The sequence below is a fragment of the Dysidea avara genome, chromosome 4, assembly GCF_963678975.1.
Source record: "Dysidea avara chromosome 4, odDysAvar1.4, whole genome shotgun sequence".
NCBI lineage: Eukaryota > Metazoa > Porifera > Demospongiae > Dictyoceratida > Dysideidae > Dysidea > Dysidea avara.
The window spans coordinates 41372450-41393143 of NC_089275.1; the positions used below are offsets into that span (position 1 = coordinate 41372450).

At 39.0% G+C, this 20694-nt stretch overlaps 2 protein-coding genes across 4 annotated transcripts in view; one reads left to right on the top strand and one right to left on the bottom strand.

The window, feature by feature from the left end:
- Positions 1-20694, bottom strand: part of LOC136252165 (plexin-B-like) — a 57593-nt gene that overhangs the window by 24611 nt on the left and 12288 nt on the right. Inside the window, exons 7-14 of one of the 3 annotated variants that reach the window (XM_066044552.1) lie at positions 15482-15587; positions 15314-15430; positions 15049-15259; positions 14812-14996; positions 14607-14755; positions 14454-14556; positions 14247-14386; positions 9-176 (exon numbers count right to left, since the gene is read on the bottom strand). The exons of the other annotated variants lie outside the window; for them this stretch is intronic. Coding sequence (XP_065900624.1) covers positions 9-176; positions 14247-14386; positions 14454-14556; positions 14607-14755; positions 14812-14996; positions 15049-15259; positions 15314-15430; positions 15482-15587 — 1179 coding nt within the window. The remainder of the gene's footprint in view (positions 1-8; positions 177-14246; positions 14387-14453; positions 14557-14606; positions 14756-14811; positions 14997-15048; positions 15260-15313; positions 15431-15481; positions 15588-20694) is intronic. 3 annotated transcript variants of the gene reach the window in all.
- On the top strand, positions 6583-7157 carry LOC136252739 (uncharacterized). Its single transcript, XM_066045307.1, has 3 exons — positions 6583-6692; positions 6749-6790; positions 6838-7157. The coding sequence occupies exons 1-3, from the start codon at positions 6617-6619 to the stop codon at positions 7155-7157; spliced, it is 438 nt and encodes a 145-aa protein (XP_065901379.1). The 5' UTR covers positions 6583-6616.

Consider the following 20694-nt stretch of genomic DNA (forward strand, 5'->3'; position numbering starts at 1 on the left):
CCCTAAACCTTTTAATAACTTCATTGTTTCTCAAGGAAAACACTTGAGGATTATCCACATATTCAAAATCGTCTTCAGACATAATTACAGCATTATCTATTCTTAAGACTACTGGACCAGAACTACGCCTTCTTCTCTCCCCAGCTACACACTGCAGTGAGTCATGACTTATTGATCTATGATCATTATAACAAAAGTATGATATAGCAAGTGTTACCTTAAGTGTTATTGTACAATATGTAGTTTGATTTAACAAGCAAATCCATTCACACCTTACAGAGTCCACGGTAAATTTTTGAAGTCGAGGGGTTAAATATTTATGGGAATAATGAGTGGAAATTGTCACACACGTACAAAGCAACTATAGTGCATTTAAAATGTTATGAAAGGGGTTGATATGCAAGCAATAAAAAAGTAGTGAAACAAGACACACAGTGATAGTGCAACAAACCACATTGGTGCTCTGTCTAAAATTACAATTTGTTCACTGTAATCAATCCAGTATGTCGCTTGTTTCAATGCTTTTCTATTGCTTGCGTCCCTACTTTAATAATCTTTAAAGGTACTGACTGGTTGGTTCAGTTTATTCTTATACGCTATCATGATTTGTACATGTCTATGACTGTTCTGGCCAAGATGCATAAGGCTGTTTCATCAGGGTGGTTGTTTTATTGGCTTGCAGGTGATTGTGGGGTAGACTCTGGTAGAGGTATCAGATAATTAAAAGGCACAGATACTGTCTTCTGTGGTGAAATTGATCATTATAAGACGAAGCAAGTCAAATTTATTTTTTGGATGTTTTTGAATACGCTTAAGTGTCCAATACAAACATGATGAAAACAATTATGACGGCACCACTGGCAAGATATGCATGAGATATTTATCCCTGCCAGGTGGAGAAGTGACTCAGGAAAGTGTAACATTGATACCATTGTTTGTTTCATAGTCTGCTATTCCAGTTTTGTAAACAAACCAAACTAATCTCACTTTAGAGAAGCATAATGAAGTGTGAACTTTGTTAGTGTAAAGTACTACAGGCTGAGCTACAGGCAACAACTCCACTATTGCTTTCCAGCAGCAATCTTGGAACACTACAACATTGAAAAGGAGAGCTTGGTATTGCCACTAGCACATTAGACTCCATATATGTTAAAATTTTTGAGGCGGAAAATTTTCGTAGATTTTGTAGATCACCTTTCACCTACAAAAATTTTCCTCCAAATCCAGCAAATATGCAAATAATTAGCTATAAGTTATATAGTAACTACCTAGCTATGGAAATTTACCTCTGAATCTTGCCATAGTTTTTCATCTACAAAAGTTTTATACCTCGTAACTTTCTACATATACGGCTTTCACTTTTTATCTACCTTTCCCATTGTAAAGTGTGCAATAACAGTACTTCCGGTTCTTTGTCTTACGTCACAATGTGACGTAACTAGACTTTGTGGCTTAATATATCTTTATAACAACATAATTGAACTGTTTTTGTGCATTGCATGATACAAACGACCTAGTAAAACGGCAAGTAAATTTTTTCCATTTCAGTGGACCTTTAGGTTAGTTTGTGTGCATATGGGTTGTTAGTATGTTGTGTAGTGTGGGTTAATTTAGACACATGGTATATATGAACCATGGCTCACTTTGGTGTATTACATTTGTATATATACAGCCCTCCTTCTCAGTCATTGGAACTTCCTCTGACTTTGGAGTTGATGTGTATATAAGTGTACTCCACCTCATAGCAAAAGTTTATGTAACAGTTATACTATGGCTGTGAGGGATTTTACTGATATATACACCTGAGGTATGAGGGCTAAGGGAGTACATATCAGCAAAACCTAGCGCAGTTGTGGTATACATTACTCTAGGCACACTCATCTGCTAGGTGAAACAACTGAAGAATATTCACCCTATAATCTCATGATCAATAGTGGCTTAATAGTGTGGGCTAAGAGCGATTAGAACGTTATTCATAATTATGCTTCACATGCAGCAACAGAAAATTGCAATTGTGGGATCTAGTTTTTTTTTTAGTTTTAGCATTTTGTACTAAATTAAGGGTGCTCGCTGATATTCGAAGCCGTTTAAGTGCCAGCCCAGAAACCACATGCGGCTGTTGCATCATAATTGGCATTACTGCGCATACTTCTAGTATCCGTGTTAAGCGCCTGTGTTTTGCGCCAGAGAACACGAGGAAGAGCAGTATGTTTTTTACTTTAAAATCGTCGCTGAAGTGTTAGCAAATGATTGTCTGATGGATCAAGAGTTACACTAGCGTGAATTAGTCTAAAAGTAAGTGTTATTATAAGGCGACAAGTGTGAACGCATGTTTCGCTTGTAGCTAACATGAGTTCGTGCCTTGTTTTCTCGAGTGATAGGGTATGCTGGTAGTTTGTATTGTAATTGTAAGCTGCTTATGTAGGGGACTATGTTACCAGCTGGAATCACAAGGCGTTACAAGCTGCTGATGATGGCGTGCCTAGCGTAACCTAATGAAGAGCGGCTTGCTGGAGACTCCAGGCGTAGCAAGAAGCTGTTCCCGTGTGTGAAGAAGAGAAAACAGAGCTTCTTTGTGTTTTGAACAGCGTTTATGACATGTTATTTTGAAAAGTTGGTGATTGTGGTTAATAGGAATTTGTGTGGTTATTATATCAATAATGTTGGGCGCACGCAATCTTTGCACATGTTTACTAAAAATAAAACTAGTTTTTGAGTGATAGCCGTAAAAGCTTCAAATTTTGTATGGAGATAGGCAGATAAATTCTCTACAGAACTATGAAAAGATTTTGTCCGTAGCACTATGGTTTTGCGAGTAATGGCGATGGAAACACGAGGGTTTGGTTAGTGAAACACATTTTCAGGGCTTACTTATTATCAATGTAAGCTATGGATTAATACTTTTCATAGATATGTGAGTTGTAACCTTTAGTATATTTAGCACAATTTCCAGCGCTCTAGTGGTAAAGATGAAGGACTAGTTTCGATTTAAGCGCTCTGGAAAGAATTTCACGTAGCTATAGAACAGTAAAGGCTAGTGAAATTCTGTTTGGTTTGTGCACTGGACTGGACCACTGGACTGGACCACTGGACTGGACCACTGGACTGGACCACTGGACTGGACCACTGGACTGGACCACTGGACTGGACCACTGGACTGGACCACTGGACTGGTGTTTATTGGTTTTTGGTTGCATTATTCAACACTTTTGTTAGGCACATTGGCTGTTACTCTCTTCAATACACTTTTAGTCATAACTGCTTGAATGTGAGTGTGACATGTCCCAAGATTATTGTACTAGCTATGGTACTCGTGAAAAATTATATTGACCATTGTTATTTCTTTGAAATGTCTCTTGGTGTTTTCTCTACAAAATTATTCCATTTTGCAGATAAGAATTATGCACATGTATGATCAAGAGTACATAATAATAGAAGAGAGAGGAGAGTGTCTAACTCTCAATATAGGCTGTACAAACACACAGCGCTCAAACCCTCCTATTTCAATCCATAGAACAGCTAGCCATATATCAATACCTTTTTGTGAACAGAAGACTGTTAATATCTGTTGATTGAAGCAGTATAATGCTGAAGCCTACTTCAGAGGGCAGCGCCTATAATCGAGATAGCAGCGCCTATAATCGAGATAGCAGCTAATAATCGAGGTAACAGCGCGTGTAATCGAGTATTTAGTGCTGAACTTTTCGTCATGTTCTTCGAGAGTAGGTGATGGGAATGCCACAACGGCGAAGTTGTGATGAACAACAAAGAGTTAGGCTCGAAATGAATCCAGGAATCATACAACGAGCCGACTTACCTGGGAACAATCTAATTTCCTTAACTGATGCCCACCATGGCATTGGTAGAGCAGGACATAACGCAATACCAGAAGTTCCCAGGTTTATTCCGCTGTTAAATGCTTGTAATCCTGCACAGCTGCATACTTATGGACTTCAACAATTGCATTGCCCCATGGGTAGGGGAGCCTCTGTGTCATTTTTCCCCAGATTTTCTCAGCTCATTTCATTTCAGCCAAGACTGCAGCTGCAGAATACACACCATCCTCCGGTACAGCGAACTGATAATTCGTATAGTGACATTGTGCCAATGCCAGTATCAAATCAAGAACTTCTGTCATCACATCAACCAGCTCTGTTGCCAGACCCACCAGCTCCATTACCAAATCAACCATATAAATTGCTTGCACAAACAGTTCCATTGCCGGAGCAACCATCTTCACTACCAGACCCACCACCTCCATGCAGTCAATCATCTGATTTATCACCGTCAGGTTTGTTTACTACAAAGAATATTGCTGGCCTAGAAGAAAGTTATCCTGATCTTGTGTTTGCCATGAGACGGTCAGAGAAAAGGGAATATCTTGAAATTTCTCAACAAGACACCCAGCAGGTAGCAGGTGTGGGGTGTATGTCCCCAGTGCGAGCTCTGTTTTTTGATTCTGATTCTAGCAATGTTACATATGACGTTCAAGCTCTGTTCAGTTCAGTGCAAGCTGGAACAATAGAATCCTTGGATAATGCCCGCCCGGTAATCAACATGGTTTCCCAAAATGCCAGCTATAAATTCTGTACAGGATTGGAATACCAACATTACTTTGACTTTTATGTCAAAGTAATAAGGTTTCACATCAGCACTGTTCGGCTATGGCAGAGACCTTTTCAGAGGGTTGACTCAATTCACTGTATATTGCTGCATCAACTAGCTCACAATGCTACTATGGAAGAGAAGAGCCAATATGTTGTACTCTGTAAGCAATGCAAGCGTCTGCGTGCTTTGCTTAACCACCAGCAAAACAGGAGTAGTAAAGTTGATCCTTCTACAAAACTCCAGAGGCAGCAGCCATCTTCAAATTACAAATTAAAGCATTTATCCCCAGCCAGTGCACAGAAGCGAAAGAAGGCAACCCAGAGAGAAAGATCAGCAGATAAAGCCAAGCTTGCCAAGTATGACCATCTAGATGTTACTTTAGACGATGATCAGAATGATGAGTTGAATGCTGTTATTGAAAAGATCGAAGAGCAACATAATGATGAATTGGGCAAGGTATTTCAGGAAGGGGAAGCTAAATCAAAGAACATTGGAAACAGTATGCGTAACATATGGCAATCAGACAGGTGTGCTCAGACTACCTTTCTGAAGGATCAACAGCGGAACAGTAAGGGCAATGCTACAGTGCTGTATTTTAATTATAATAATTGTTTGTACCACAGTGAACCGCAAGAGGGGTAACCGTTGGAATCCGGTTACTATTAGAATAGGTTAGTTCATTTATTAGCTAAGTTGTATGATTGAGAATACCACAACTATGTATTTTGTAGCACTGGCCATTTTTGTTCGCAGTCCAGCGGCATATGAGGCTCTCAAGAGTTTTAATGTGTTACAACTGCCTTCACGTTCTACTATTCAGTCTTATACTGGTGCCTTTCTACACGAAGCTGGTGCTTCAAATGAGTCAATTTTAAAGCAGATTGAAAGTTATGAAGCTTTCAAAGAATCTTGTGCCAGCAGTGGAAAGTGCAGACCAAAGTCAAACGGTGTCCTTATATTTGATGAGGTAAAAGTTGTTTCCTCTCTGATGTGGAACTCTAGGAACCATCAGATAATTGGGTTGGCAATGTCAGAAAGGGATCAGGCATCACTGCTAGATGTCTACCAATTGCTTGAAGAGGACAGACACACAAAGATGACCAACTACATACTGCAATTTCTGTGGAGGGACCTCACATCAGGATTTGACGTTGTTGGTCCCTATTTCACCAGTGAAGATGCTGTGTCTGCTAAGTTTATTTCAGCATGTATCTTTGAAACAATCCGATTGTTTCAGGTTTGTTTGATACATGCTGCATGGACAACTTGCATGTAGTTATCTTTTGTGTTGTATAGGTTAATGGATTAAGGACTAGTTTACTTATTTGTGATGGTGCTGCACCTAACCTCACATTTCTGAAGGCTACACATGGAGTTAGTGGTGTGTATGGTGTGTGCAAAGGAACTGACCGTTTCAAGGTGAAGCCTTGGTTCTCCAATCCATGTGATCCCCTCCACAATATTTATTGGCTCATATGTCCAAGTCATCAGGTATGTGCTAGTGTATTGTACATGTTAGCTGTACTATACCGGTATTTTATCACCCTGTTTTATTTTCATTCAAGCTGAAGAACATGATCAACGCATTGTATGCTTCACAAGATGGAGGAACTAGGTCGTTTGAGGATGGCAATGGGACTGGGTTTGGATGGAAAGCAATTGTTGACATGTTTGCAAGGGAATGCCAGCGGCGAGACATAGGGCATGCAAGAATGGTTCCAAAGCTTCGTGAAATCCATGTGATTCGTGATTCGTGGACAAAACTGAACGTGTTCCCAGCCAAGATCATGCAGGTCTGTGTTGTCACTATATTGCATACTTGTGTATAGTGTGTAATACGATTTTGTTCTTCCTTTAGCAAGAGCAAGTTCTGTCAGAGCTTAACTCTTACGTTACACAATCCCCTATACCAGATGATGCTGACAATGTTCGTCTGACCTTGCGGTACTTAGAAGCGTGCAGAGATCCCTTTGAGGACGGATTTTTGTCTCATGACAAAATCACAAGCATGGGATCAGAACCCATGTTGTCTATCCACAAAGGATTTAGTCACTTTGAGAAGTGGTACAACGAGCTTTCTGAAGGTTAGTTTAATTAAATGAGGTCATCTTGTGCAGTATGCTAAAAATATTCTATTTAGAGTCCATTGGCACACAAGATCCCAGATTTCTTAGCTGGCAAAGTAAGAATCACAGTTGCTATTCCTATTTATAATGTATACTTTATTAGCATGGGATCTACTGAGAGTACGTGTTTACGGATTCACTGGTTTTGCCACTTGGTTTTTAGACGAGTACCCAGAACATTTTATAAGTCCAGTAAGGTTATCTGGCAGTGCAGTGGAGACATTATTTAGCCAGTTCAAGAGTACAGCAAGGGGAAAATTAAGTGCAATGAATTATCCTACTGTTAGAGCAGCTCACCTTGTAAAGCACACTGTGACTCCCCATCACAGCTCTAAGGGATATCGAGATACACCCCTTCAACTTTGTGAAGTTCCACTAGAGAAGAAAAAGTATGAACGCACAATAAACCAAATCAATAGATGACACGATACATTTTTATGATTTATTTGCAATTAATGATTCTTTAATAATTTAACAGTGTCTTGACATATCGTTATTATAATGTATCTGATGTTGTTCCTTGGGATGACTTGCTTTTGAGGTTAACATGATGACTTAACAGTGAGTCCCTTAGGTTTGTCCTGCCAAAGTAGCTAAGCCTCTGTGTGCTGCGCTCTGTTGCTTAAAAGAATCTAAAAATTCTTGGATCCTTGTATGGCATAGTTTACGTACAAATTCCTTAAATACACTGTCTACACTCTTGTCACTCATTTCAGAAAATTCTGGTATCTTCTCTCGCAAAATGGTTTCATATAAAGATAACAATTTTGTGTCAAGAACTAACTTGTTAGATATAACAGTTAGCAATTCCGAGCCATACTTTTTGAAACTTTCACCATTGGTATATTCTTTTGTGGCAAGATCAATTTCTTTTATTAGCGGTAACAATTCTACACATGGGAAATACATGTGACCTTTGTCACGGTACTTCAAGCTGTCAGGTATCAGTTCCTTGTCTTCCTTCTTGTGTATACTCAGTTTCTGAAGTATGGTTGTTTCCTCGGAGAGTTGCTGATCATCACCACAGTGCTGCTTTAACTTTTCATACCTACTATGCAACATACTGGCTATAGCCGCCCCTCCAAACCGATAAAATACATCTTCACTGTCTTCTGTCACTTCTGCATTACCACTGGACTTCTTGCTAAAAGATTGCATCACCTTGTGACACTGCCTCAGCAACTGATCAAGTGTGGATGAGCAATACAGAGTTAAAAATCTAGAAGATGCATCTTGAGACAATACATGTTTCTCCTTCACTTTATGCCACTCTGATCGTGCTGTAAGAACTTGCTCTGCTACTGGATCAGAAGGGTGCAGACCTAGCTGTGTGAGGTGCTGATTCTTTTCAACCAGCAAAAAGCTGCAATGTTTATGCCAGGATATTTGAAAATGAAGATATCGCTCTTTCTTGGTGGAGCATTCAACAAACAGACGAGCAAATACTAGTTGTAAGTGATGTGCAAGGAAATTTAATGCTTTGGGATCGACAGAGCAGCCAAACACCTGTATATCTTCTCCTTTAAATAGCTTTTGGCCACATACTTCCTCAAGTGAATGTGAGGAGATTTTATCCGAGTTCAGATTTTTCACGTAGCTTTCTAATTTCTGTCTTTCTGCCTTCAGTAAAGCCTTTCGACGTTGCTGTGGCTGCTGCTTTGATTTGGTAAGTCTCTTTGAAGTACGAAGCTTTTTGGGTGCTGGTTGGTCTCCACTATCAGATTCGCCACTTGAATCACAGGAATCAGTATCTTCGAACACCTTTGCTCGCCACATGTTTTATTATATAAGCGCTCATAAAAGAAATAATTTTTATTATGTGTGCATGAAGTGGTTGTTGGCCATTTGTCACCTTTGGTGGCTATAGATGATTGCGTAATGTCTGAGCGCTGTGCGTTTGGCGAATCTATAGCAGTTAGACACTCTCCTCTCTCTTCTATTATTATGTACTCTTGGTATGATGATACTAAGCCAATGTGTACATAATTACAGTAGTGGTACAACACATAATACATGTAATAGTTGTAACACTGGCATGAGGGCTTTACCTGATATGTATGCCCAACAGCCCAAGGTCTGAGGGAAAATACCCCAATACAAGTGCAACCACTAATGTATTATATATGCATCCATAAAAGGTACATCTGCATCATTTCAACATCTAGTCCCCTAAAATTTTTTACATTCTGTCTTCATGCAAATCTAGCAGTAGCTATCTCTCTTTAATACTGCTTACATGCTACTAGCTATAGCAACCGACATATACTGGCCACCACTTTTGATTTCACAGCTTTTTTCACCTAGGCTTTTTGAAGGCCGCACCCTTCTTATACAGCTTAGTTGTTTTTGCGTGGATATCAAGACACACGGTAGTGTGTCGTGCGGCCCAAGAAGCCGGCGCGTAACACCCGTGAGTATATTGACAGGAAGAAAGAAAACGCAATTTTCGCACCTCCGTAGCTCTGTGCTTCCTTGATGAAACAAGACGATTTTTGCTGTGGACATGCCCTCCAACAGCAGCACTCCACTTTCCAAATTTGAGCGAAATCGCTTCGCGCGTTCCCGAGATATGCGACTTCAAAAATTGGCTCAGTTTCTTCGTTTTTTTTTCTTCTTATTTTTCTTTTTCTTGTCGCACACTCACAAAAAGTGCTATAAAACTCGAACGCCATATCCGATTGCCTTGAAATTTGGCACACAGAAGGGGATATAAAGGCGCATCACGGTACCAACTTTGGCTGGAATACGATAAACAGGCTAAGAAGTATGAGCGATTATTCACGAAAAATAACACCAATATGTTGTCACGCCTACAGGGTAAACCGCGTATGGGAAGAAGCTGAAAATCGGTGGGTGAATAGGTTAACTATTGAACCTCAAACCTTTTGTGGTTTGAAAGAAATCGAGCTAAAAAACAGGAAGATACAACGAAAAAAACCAACAGTGTGTAACAATTACGCAATCGAGATTAGCTAATAAAAAAAATGACTGCTTGCCACGCCTACCAGATAAAGCGCTTGGGGTAATGCTCTGAAAATCGTTGTACAGATGGAGTAATCATCTTAGAAAGGCTCATCAATGGTGTAGAAGAATCACACTTAAAGCCACAGAGTTATAACACGAAATCCAACTTAGTGAAGCAAGTGCGAGATCGAGATACTCTAATAGAGCAGTCATCCTAATAGAGCAGTCACCCTGAAGAGAATTCAAGAGATCAGCTAGAAACAAGAAACCTGTATAGAGATCAGCTACAAACAAGTCACCCTGTAGAGAGACCAGCTACAAACAATTCACCCTGTAGGGAGATCAGCTAGAAGAAGTTACCTTGTGGGGAGTTCATGCAACTATGGAAAGAGATAGTTCAGCTAGAAGAAATCACCTTGTAGAGTTCAGCTACAAAGAAACCACCATGTAGAGAGTTCAGCTACAAACAAATCGTCCTGTAGAGAGATCAATAGAAGAAGTTACCTTGCAGAGAGTTCAGCTACAAAGAAACCATCATGTAGAAACAAATCTCCATGTAGAGAGATTAACTAGAAGAAGTTACCTTGTAGAGAGTTCAGCTACAAAGAAACCATCATGTAGAGAGTTCAGCTACAAACAAATCTCCCTGTAGAGAGATCAGCTACAAGAAGTTACCTTGTAGAGAGTTTAGCTTCAAACAAATCACCCTGTAGAAAGATCAGCTAGAAGAGGTCACCTTGTAGAGAGTTCAGTTACAAAGAAACCACCATGTAGAGAGCTCAGCTACAAACTAGTGACCTTGTAGAGACATCAGCTAGAAGAAGTTACCTTGTAGAGAGTTCAGCTACAAAGAAACCATTCTTTAAAGAACTCAGCTGCAAACAAATCACCTGTACAGAATTCAGCTACAAATAAATCACCCTGTAGAAAGATGAGCTAGAAAAAGTTACCTTGTAGAGAGTTCAGTTACAAAGAAACCACCCTGTAGAGAATTCAGCTACAATCTAGTGACCCTGTAAAGACATCAGCTAGAAGAAGTTACCTTGAGAGAGTTCAGCTACAAAGAAACCATTATTTAAAGAGCTCAGCTGCAAACAAATCACCTATACAGAATTCAGCTACAAACAAATCACCATGTAGAGAGATCAGCTAGAAGAAGTTATCTTGTAGATAGTTCAGCTACAAGCAAATCACCCTGTAGAGAGATCAGCTAGAAGAAGTTTACTTGTAGAGAGTTCAGCTACAAAGAAACCATCATTTAGAGAGTTCAGCTTCAAACAAATCACCTGTAGAGAGTTCAGCTACAAACAAATCTCCCTGTAGAGAGATCAGCTAGAAGAAGTCACCTTGTAGAAAGTTCAGTTACAAAGAAACCACCATGTAGAGAGTTCAGCTACAAACTAGTCACCTTGTAGAGACATCAGCTAGAAAAGTTACCTTGTAGAGAGTTCAGCTACAAAGAAACCATTCTGTTTACAGTTCCGCTGCAAACAAATCACCTGTACAGAATTCAGCTACAAACAAATCACCCTGTAGAGAGGTCAGCTAGAAGAAATTACCTTGTACATAGTTCAGCTACAAAGAAACCACCAAGTAGAGAGCTCAGCTGCAAAGAAATCACCCTGTAGAAAATTCAGCCACAAACAAACTGCCCTGTAGAAAGATCAGTTAGAAGAAGTTACCTTTTAGAGAGTTCAGCTACAAAGAAACCATTCTGTAAAGAGCTCAGCTGCAAACAAATCACCTGTACAGAATTCAGCTACAAACAAATCACACTGTAGAGAGATCAGCTAAAAGAAATTACCTTGTAGAGAGTTCAGCTACAAAGAAACCACCATGTAGAGAGTTCAGCTGCAAAGAAATCACCCTGTAGAAAATGCAGCCACAAACAAATTGCCCTGTAGAAAGATCAGTTAGAAGTTACCTTTTAGAGAGTTCAGCTACAAAGAAACCACCCTGTAGAGAGATCAGCTAGAAGAAGTTACCTTGTAGATTGTTCAGCTACAAACAAATCACCCTGTAGAGAGATCAGCTAGAAGAAGTTACCTTGTAGAGAGTTCAGCTACAAAGAAACTACCCTGTAGATAGATCAGCTAGAAGAAGTTACCTTGTAGATCGTTCAGCTACAAACAAATCACTCTGTAGAGAGATCAGCTAGAAGAAGTTACCTTTTAGAGAGTTCAGCTACAAAGAAACCACCATGTAGAGAGTTCAGCTGCAAAGAAATCACCCTGTATAAAATTCTTCCACAAACAAATTGGCCTGTAGAAAGATCAGTTAGAAGAAGTTACCTTGTAGAGAGTTCAGCTACAAAGAAACCATTTTGTAAAGAGCTCAGCTGCAAACAAATCACCTGTACAGAATTCAGCTACGAACAAAACACCCTGTAGAGAGATCAGCTAGAAGAAGTTACCTTGTAGATAGTTCAGCTACAAACAAATCTCCCTGTAGAGAGATCAGCTAGAAGAAATTACCTTGTGGAGAGTTCAGCTACAAAGAAACCACCATGTAGAGAGTTCAGCTGCAAAGAAATCACCCTGTAGAAAATTTGGCCAGAAACAAATTTCCCTGTAGAAAGATCAGTTAGAAGAAGTTACCTTTTAGAGAGTTCAGCTACAAAGAAACCATTCTGTAAAGAGCTCAGCTGCAAACAAATCACCTGTACAGAATTCAGCTACAAACAAATCACCCTGTAGAGAGATCAGCTAGAAGAAGTTAACTTGTAGAGAGTTCAGCTACAAAGAAACCATCATTTAGAAAGTTCAGCTTCAAACAAATCAACTATAGAGAGTTCAGCTACAAACAAATCTCCCTGTAGAGAGATCAGCTAGAAGAAGTTACCTTGTAGAGAGTGAAGCTACAAACAAATCACCCTATTGAAAGATCAGCTAGAAGAAGTCACCTTGTAGAAAGTTCAGTTACAAAGAAACCACCATGTAGAGAGTTCAGCTACAAACTAGTCACCTTGTAGAGACATCAGCTAGAAAAGTTACCTTGTAGAGAGTTCAGCTACAAAGAAACCATTCTGTACTGTAAAGAGCTCAGCTGCAAACAAATCACCTGTACAGAATTCAGCTACAAACAAATCACCCTGTAGAGAGATCAGCTAGAAGAAATTACCTTGTAGATAGTTCAGCTACAAACAAATCACCCTGTAGAAAGATCAGTTAGAAGAAGTTACTTTGTAGAGAGTTCAGCTACAAAGAAACCATTTTGTAAAGAGCTCAGCTGCAAACAAATCACTTGTACAGAATTCAGCTACGAACAAAACACCCTGTAGAGAGATCAGCTAGAAGAAGTTACCTTGTAGATAGTTCAGCTACAAACAAATCTCCCTGTAGAGAGATCAGCTAGAAGAAATTACCTTGTAGATAGTTCAGCTACAAACAAATCTCCCTGTAGAGAGATCAACTAGAAGAAATTACCTTGTAGAGAGTTCAGCTGCAAAGAAATCACCACTGCCCAAATTTCAAGGCAATAGCTCTTTCCAATCTGAAGTTATCAATTGTAAAGTTGGCAAATTGGAAGTGTGGAAGGCCCCTTTTCGCAAATCCAGTCACATATGTATTATATATATAATTTGTACATTTACTGATAAAATGTTTAAAGTACATCTACTTCATCTTTTCTTCTTCCTGTAGTAAAGAAAAAAACATAGGTTAAAAAAGTCCCAAAGCTGGCCATAGGCTGGCTTTGGGGTATACAAATACAAAAAGAAATGAAATCTAATCCAAAACAGCCAAGCTGTAAAGAAAGTGTGCAGCCCTCAGAAAGGCTATGGTGAAAAAAGATGTGAAATCCAAGGTGGCGGCCAAGAAATGGCTGTGATGGTAGGTTAATGGTAAAAATTTTTAATAACGACAATTCAGGTGAATTTTTGTGCCGCTTCACAAAATTTACCTGAATTGTCATTATTAAAATTTTTACCATTAACCTACCATCACAGCCATTTCTTGGCCGCCACCTTGGAATTCACATCTTTTTTTCACCATAGCCTTTCTGAGGGCTGCACACTTTTTTTACAGCTTGGCTGTTTTGGATTAGATTACTTATACCATGGTTACTAGGGATTTGCCTGATATATATGCCTTTTCCCTCGGGCTTGGGCATGTATCCCTCGTGGCCATGGTATTATATATAAAGCTGTAAAGCTTTAATAATAATAAATACTGAGGTTTAAAGGAAGAAAATCCATCCCTCCTGGAGGAGACTGAGCGTGGCGCTCGACTAGACATTGAGTGGCCTGCAGTTCGAATCCTGGGGTAGGAGGGATTTTTTTCCTTTCTTTGGCCCTTTTCTGTTTCACCTTATGTTAGCTAGGTAAGTATTATTCTTAAGTCTTCAGTTCCATATTGTTAGGTTAGGTTAATCCAAAGGCTGCAGCACATGTTGCTGTCAGACCTTCAGTGCTGGCCACTGTAAAGCTTTAATAATAATAATAATATAAATATATAATTTATTATTTCTATGTTGATTTTAACTATAATGGTTTGAAGGACATTATATTTTTCTACTATATATGCAGTACTTGAAATGTAGCCAACATACTTAATATGACAGGCTGTTTCTGCTAGCTCCACAGTTACAAGTGACGTATTACTGATGTCAAAATTTATACCAGTAATGGTAATCATTCTATTTCCTGATATTGGGATCACTTCAGGATAAAATCCAGTAATGCTAACATTCTAAAATAAAATTATGAATAGGTTATTACAACACAAAGAAAGAATGTTTACAAGCAATTAAACTTACAGCATATCTAAATCCATTAAATGATGCTATTCCAACACGTTTTATCACTATAACTATTAGACTAAGTGGTGATGTCTTATGTTTTGTTGTAGTACACCTGAGTCTACAAAGTTCTACTTTATCACTATATTTCATACACCAATAAAAGCTCACCGTTCACCTGGTTGATAGCTATCCCTATTTATCATACATGGTGATCCTCCAATATAAATGAAGTCAATGTCATCAACTACAACTCCCAAATCTGTTCCACTAATTGTTACATCAGTTCCTCCTTGATATGGACCAGAGTTAGGATTAACCTGTTACATTAATATAACATTATTAACTACCTGTCACATTGTAGTATGGTACATACCATAGTGATCTGTGGTGAAGGACAAGTACTACTGGTAGTAGTAAATGTACTACCATCAGAACAAGACTCCATTATTACACAACTTGTTAAACTGTTACACCATCCACAGTCAAGCATTGATGTGTTTGATACTGACAAACATGATGAACACCCTCCAGCCAAAGCAGAACAATCATATAGTATTACTATGATAGTGAATATTCATCATACTTGTACAGTGTGGTTAGCATCACTTACCATTTAGATGATCAATTTCAGTCTCCAGATCATACAGTACATCTGGTCCAGTCCACCTTATAATCACACCACCATTACTCACATAGTCAACACCAGAGAAATCACTTGCTACTGGTACACACACTAAACCATCAGGTCCTGTATATTCAGCTTGTAAAACAGACTGTGATCCATCATATTGTATCACACACTGGTATGTATAGTCTGAATTCTGTTTAGATAAAACAACAAATACAGTTTTGACAACACATGCAACATATCTTACAGGAGGTGGTAAGTTCTCAGTTTTTATTGACAAGTTACGTGATACTCCAACTGGTTGCTGATATCCAATAGTGGTATTAAGGATTAGTGGACATGATGCATTAGTGTTATCTCTAGTCTAAATGAGATACTATTAGCACATCACTGATACAATACTAGTACTACTAACATTGATCCAATCAGTTACTAGTCTACACTGGTCACTGGATGAGGTACACTTTTTATCATATAAACACCATCCACACAAATTAACAGATGATAAACAGGAGCTGCAACTGGTGAAAATGACACAGAGTTCACATTAAGTTTATTATTTATATGGACATATAATTATGCAATGCACTTTCTAACTAGTATAAGTAGGCACCAGCCTATTATGCTTTTAATTTAGCCTATTATGCTATGCTGCAGTGCTCAAAAATTTTGCCTATTATGCTCATAATTATGCTCAAACTTTTTGCTACAGTTCCCATGTTTTGTTACTTTCTAATGGATAATGATAAACTTTGGCTTATGAACAACTGAAATGTTACAGTACTTGTTATGCATTAAGAATTTGGCTACATTGTAAACTATAATAACAGTCATGTCATATCAGTGACATCAACTGTTCCATTATTGTAAGTCAACCTTTTTCTGTGGCATGTATTTTTGCTTACAGTATGATAATTATTCTGTCTATTATGCTACCATTATGCTTGATGCTTTCAGGCACCTATTATGCTCAAAATTATGCCAGCATAATAGGCTGGTGCCTAAGTATAAGTAAATATTCATTTAATACTTAGCTATAGTAACAAGAATTTATTTTAGTATTTCCCAACCTTAAGGTTACAGGATACCAGAAATAACTTTTTGTTGTAATGACTCGCAAGTATAAATTACTTACATACGTAGCGTTTGCACATGAATGACTACATGGTACAAGAAAATGCATATTATATGTCTCGTTGTTTCAACCTTATTCAAAGTAACAAAGTAAGAGTGTTTATTGGTTGTTTTAATGTACATTGTAGCAAACGAAACTAATTGGGTGCACGCATGATGTTATAGTGGGTGTGTTTCTTTCAAGTGACAAGCTGCTCGATGTCTTGAACAAAGGTATTTTCATCCTTGATCCAATCCTTCGGTTCCCGGATAGATTTTCCATTGAGAGAAAGTTTGGGCAGGATTACCATAATGTAGAAGCATCTTAAAGTTGGTATAACCACAGAGTAGAATGATTCATTGTACTCCACCCATTCACAATGGAAATCAACAGTGATACGAAGCACCATCGTGTATTGGTGCAGTATATCGCCATCTGTACTTGATAATAATAACTGTGACTGTGCTTCAGTAGGACGCAAGCATTATCAATACTCAAACAGTCACACTTCTTGGCAGCAATGGCATCGCTCACAGCAAGCTCTCTGTAGCTATACAGGTTCTTGAACTTGACCAGTCCATGCATCACTTGGTGAAGCTTCTGGATCAGTAACCTAGCCATCAGGAGTTACTACCAGCCATGGGTGAGCTGTGTACACAGTTAGACCACACTGGATATTGATTGTTGGCAGTGTTGGGGGTAATGTGTTAAATAATAATTAATACTTTTGTGGTAACTAAGTAATATAATGAAATACGCTATAAAAACAGGTAATACAACTCAAGTTACTTTACTTACAAATGTAACGCGTTACCTAAGTAATATAGTTACTGTAATGAGTCTGATATTATTACTACAAAGTAACGGATTTACTAATCTCGTTAGTAATCCACTGAGTACAACGAAGTAATGAAGTCTACTGAATGAAGTTTATTCACCAGCTCCTTACTTATAACCAAGATTTGCACATTGTCCAACAATGCAATCATGACACATGATAAAGTGGTAGTTTCACACATGACAGCTTAGGACACAAAGTAATATGTGACCAGATTTTACAAAACTGATCCAAATCGCACATCAGGCAAAATCAAACTAACACCTCCAGTGGATAGCTACACTATCGCACTAGTTGTTTTGACCCTCACTACCACTCAAATTACTCTAGGCTGGTTTCAACAGACGTCTTTTCTGGGTGGTGTGTAGAGCTTGAATGGTGATTTCTGGTCTTGTGAAGGACCTGTCTTGGCAAGAATCACTGATTTACTGGTGGACAGCCTCATAATGTTGGTCAGACATTTTTTGCGTTGATTTGCTACATATCAGCTACTAAGGAGCCAGCACAGCCCTGTAATCTCGTGTCTGGACTCCAATCGTGGTCTGCCTCCATTTTGAGGTCTATCCCTTGCCCACCCCGCCACCCTTCACCCCTTTGTGAGCACTTGTGATACTACTTCGCTTGTACAACTGCTCAGATTTTCTATCTTATTTGGCGGGAAACTCTACAAACAGCTACAAGTACTGGAAGTGGTCTGAAAGGTAATAGAATGATGCAGCTTGTGTAAATTTCATATGCGTGCTTGCTATCCTTGGGAAGTTATGCTGACTTGAATTCTTTAAAACCGTTTATTTCGAAACTTCTAATGTGCGATTTGGATCGTTTTTCCACATATAATACGTAATATTATTATATTTACATTATTTTTTTGGGTAAGGCCACTCCAAATGAGACTGTAGTTTCCTGTCCTGAAGTTTTCATTATTTGGTGTGGGTGAGAGGCTTATTATCATTATTCATTATTAAAGGTGTGACTGCTCTATTAGAGTATCTCGATCTTGAGAGGATTTCAAGGTCATGAAAATGGCTTCTTTGCAAACTAGCAACCACCAGAACCGTTCATTTTTAGGTTTCATTGTGCTTTTTAGCAATGCTAAATAAAAGGTTCCATGAGAAGTTTCCAGAAACTGTGTAGCACAGGACGTGGTTTTGGAAAAATAATGACATGCAATGTGGGTGCCCAGATGTGATGCGGGCGGAGGACGGGAAACTACAGTCTCATTTGGAGTAGCCTAATATGTAACTGTAACCAAATAGTTCTGTTGCAAGTAATATGTAATATATATATAGTTATTTTTAACAAGTAACTGTCCCAATACTGATTGTTGGGCTAGGTGAGTAGGTGAGTAGGTGAGCTTCTGTCACATAATCAGGATGTGTACACACCCACATCATGCTGTTCTTGTTCCAGACCCCACCTGGTGACTGAGTTACCATGAAATGTAGAGTATAGCAAATGGTGCACCATACGACCTACAGGTGTGATAGATCTTCATTTCAGCAGTGGAACAGATAATGGATGATGTGATTCTCCTCTTCCTTTTGGTAAGCCAGACTACAACTTCATCATCATCATAACTGTACCAAACTCAATAGAACTGGCCTTATTGGCTTGTTGAATGTCACAAATCATTTGTTCTCGGTTGGATGTTTGGAATACCCCTGGTGTCATCCAGACCCTTACTGTCTGTGGCATCAACCCATGCCTGCACTTGGCTAGTGATGGTATCTGGGTATAAGAGATATTGTTGTACTTGTACAGTTGCAATATTTGATACCTGTGTTGCTAATTGTGTCATCAGTTATATCTTGTGATGTGCTGCTGGCTAAACCTCCATTGTTACCTTCTTGTTGATGTTGTTGTGTCTGTTGTTGTTGTTCATTATTCTTTTGTACAGTTTTTCAGAAATCAGGGCTACACTTGGAGTGGCAGCCAAAGCAGTGCAATGGAATGCTACCCAAATCTTGCTGAAGTTTCTTCACAGCTTGCATCTTGTTGGGCTCCTGATTCCTCATGATAATGGCACTACAAGCTGACGTGGTAAATAGTTTTCTCATGGGTTCATCCAGTTTACCTCTACCCTTATAGGATGGCTTATGCTGAACAAAGTGCTCCAGTGTTCCACGAAAACACTTCATACTTTACATTCCAATTTCTTAATGGAGCTACCATATGGTACTACTAGGACAAGGGTAGGATATACTGAGCTGTCACTGTCACCAACAAACTCTGTGTAACGGAGGCACATTGGGTTTACTGACTGGCAGAATCCTTCAATGATGATGTCAGGCTACATAGCAGACAAGGACTGGTCCCAGTTTAAGAAGCAAATTAAAGTATGTTCAGGTACAGTGCCATCAGTTGCGTTGTGGCATACTGCACAGTACTAGTTCCTCACTCCCATATACATAATGTTCCTAGTCTCCTTGCCAGTAATGATTCCAACACCAGACTCAGCATTATATGAATGCTTATAAGCACGTTTGCTCCAAATGTTATCTACAATCACCATGATGCCAGGTATATCATTGCTGTTGTCTTTGGAGAAAGCAATAGCTTTTTCTTCTTCACTAGCCTGCTTCATTGATTCATTGAGCAGAGTCTGCCACCAGTCTTCAATTCGTTTCTCAATTGCTATAAAGGCTTTCTTCATCAAAGAAGGTACACCAAGTGCTGCCATTGACTCTGTCAGTGGTGCATGTCCTCCCCTTGTAGCCATCTGCCCCTGATTACACCCCCAGTAGTGACCTCCACTTATGCCCTGCACTCTTGATGATGTTGTAAATTAAAACTCCTCAGGGCAGCCAGCGCACTGGGAAGTAAAGATGGAACACAACCCGTGATGATCCTTCACACCCACCAGTATGATGGCCTGGTTGCCAAAGAGAGCATTATCTGCGCATGACTAGCAAGTGGCTGCATGTTGACTAATCGCTTGCAAATGCTCCTAGAGTTTTTTTCAGGTTAACAATTCTACTACCATCATGGCTTGTAACATCCACTGTGTCATTCTTCTTGTAGGAACCTTCTTCTTGCCATATTTCCCCTACAAGCATGGGAGCCTTTGGAGTTTTTGTTGCTTCCCATGCTAAAGTTAATATTATTGTAGGTTATGTTGTAATACTAGTTTGCAGCTTACCTGTCAATTCCAGACCAGCTGATACACAGTGCTACTAAACAGTGACAGGACACAAGAGAGAACAAGCAATAAGCATTGATAACAAGCTAATAAATATATTCACAGCTGTTGTGGTTTGTATTTCCCAGGAAATAATAGTTCGCATGTGCTAGGTTACTGTTGCTCTACAATGTATTCTTCACCGTTAAAAATAACAATAGTCGATCAAGCTTACTTTTTTTACAGGGTAGTTAAAGCATATTTTTGAGGGCCTATTATGACATTTACTAAATTTTTACCAGCATTGCTTTTTACAAAAATACGTATAGCGATTATTGCAGGGTTATAGCAATGATTTGTTGTCTAAGTTATTCTGGAGATGTGGTACTGCCATACTTCGCTTGATAGGACCTAGGTAATACTGCTTAAAAGTGTTTAAAAGTTGAGTGAGGTTTGTGGTAGTTGTTCTGAGGGTTATTTTTGATAGCGAGTTAGGTCCAGCTGAGGCAAATTGTTTTTTGTTTTCTTAGGTTTTTTGTCTAAGTTTTTTTAAAAATG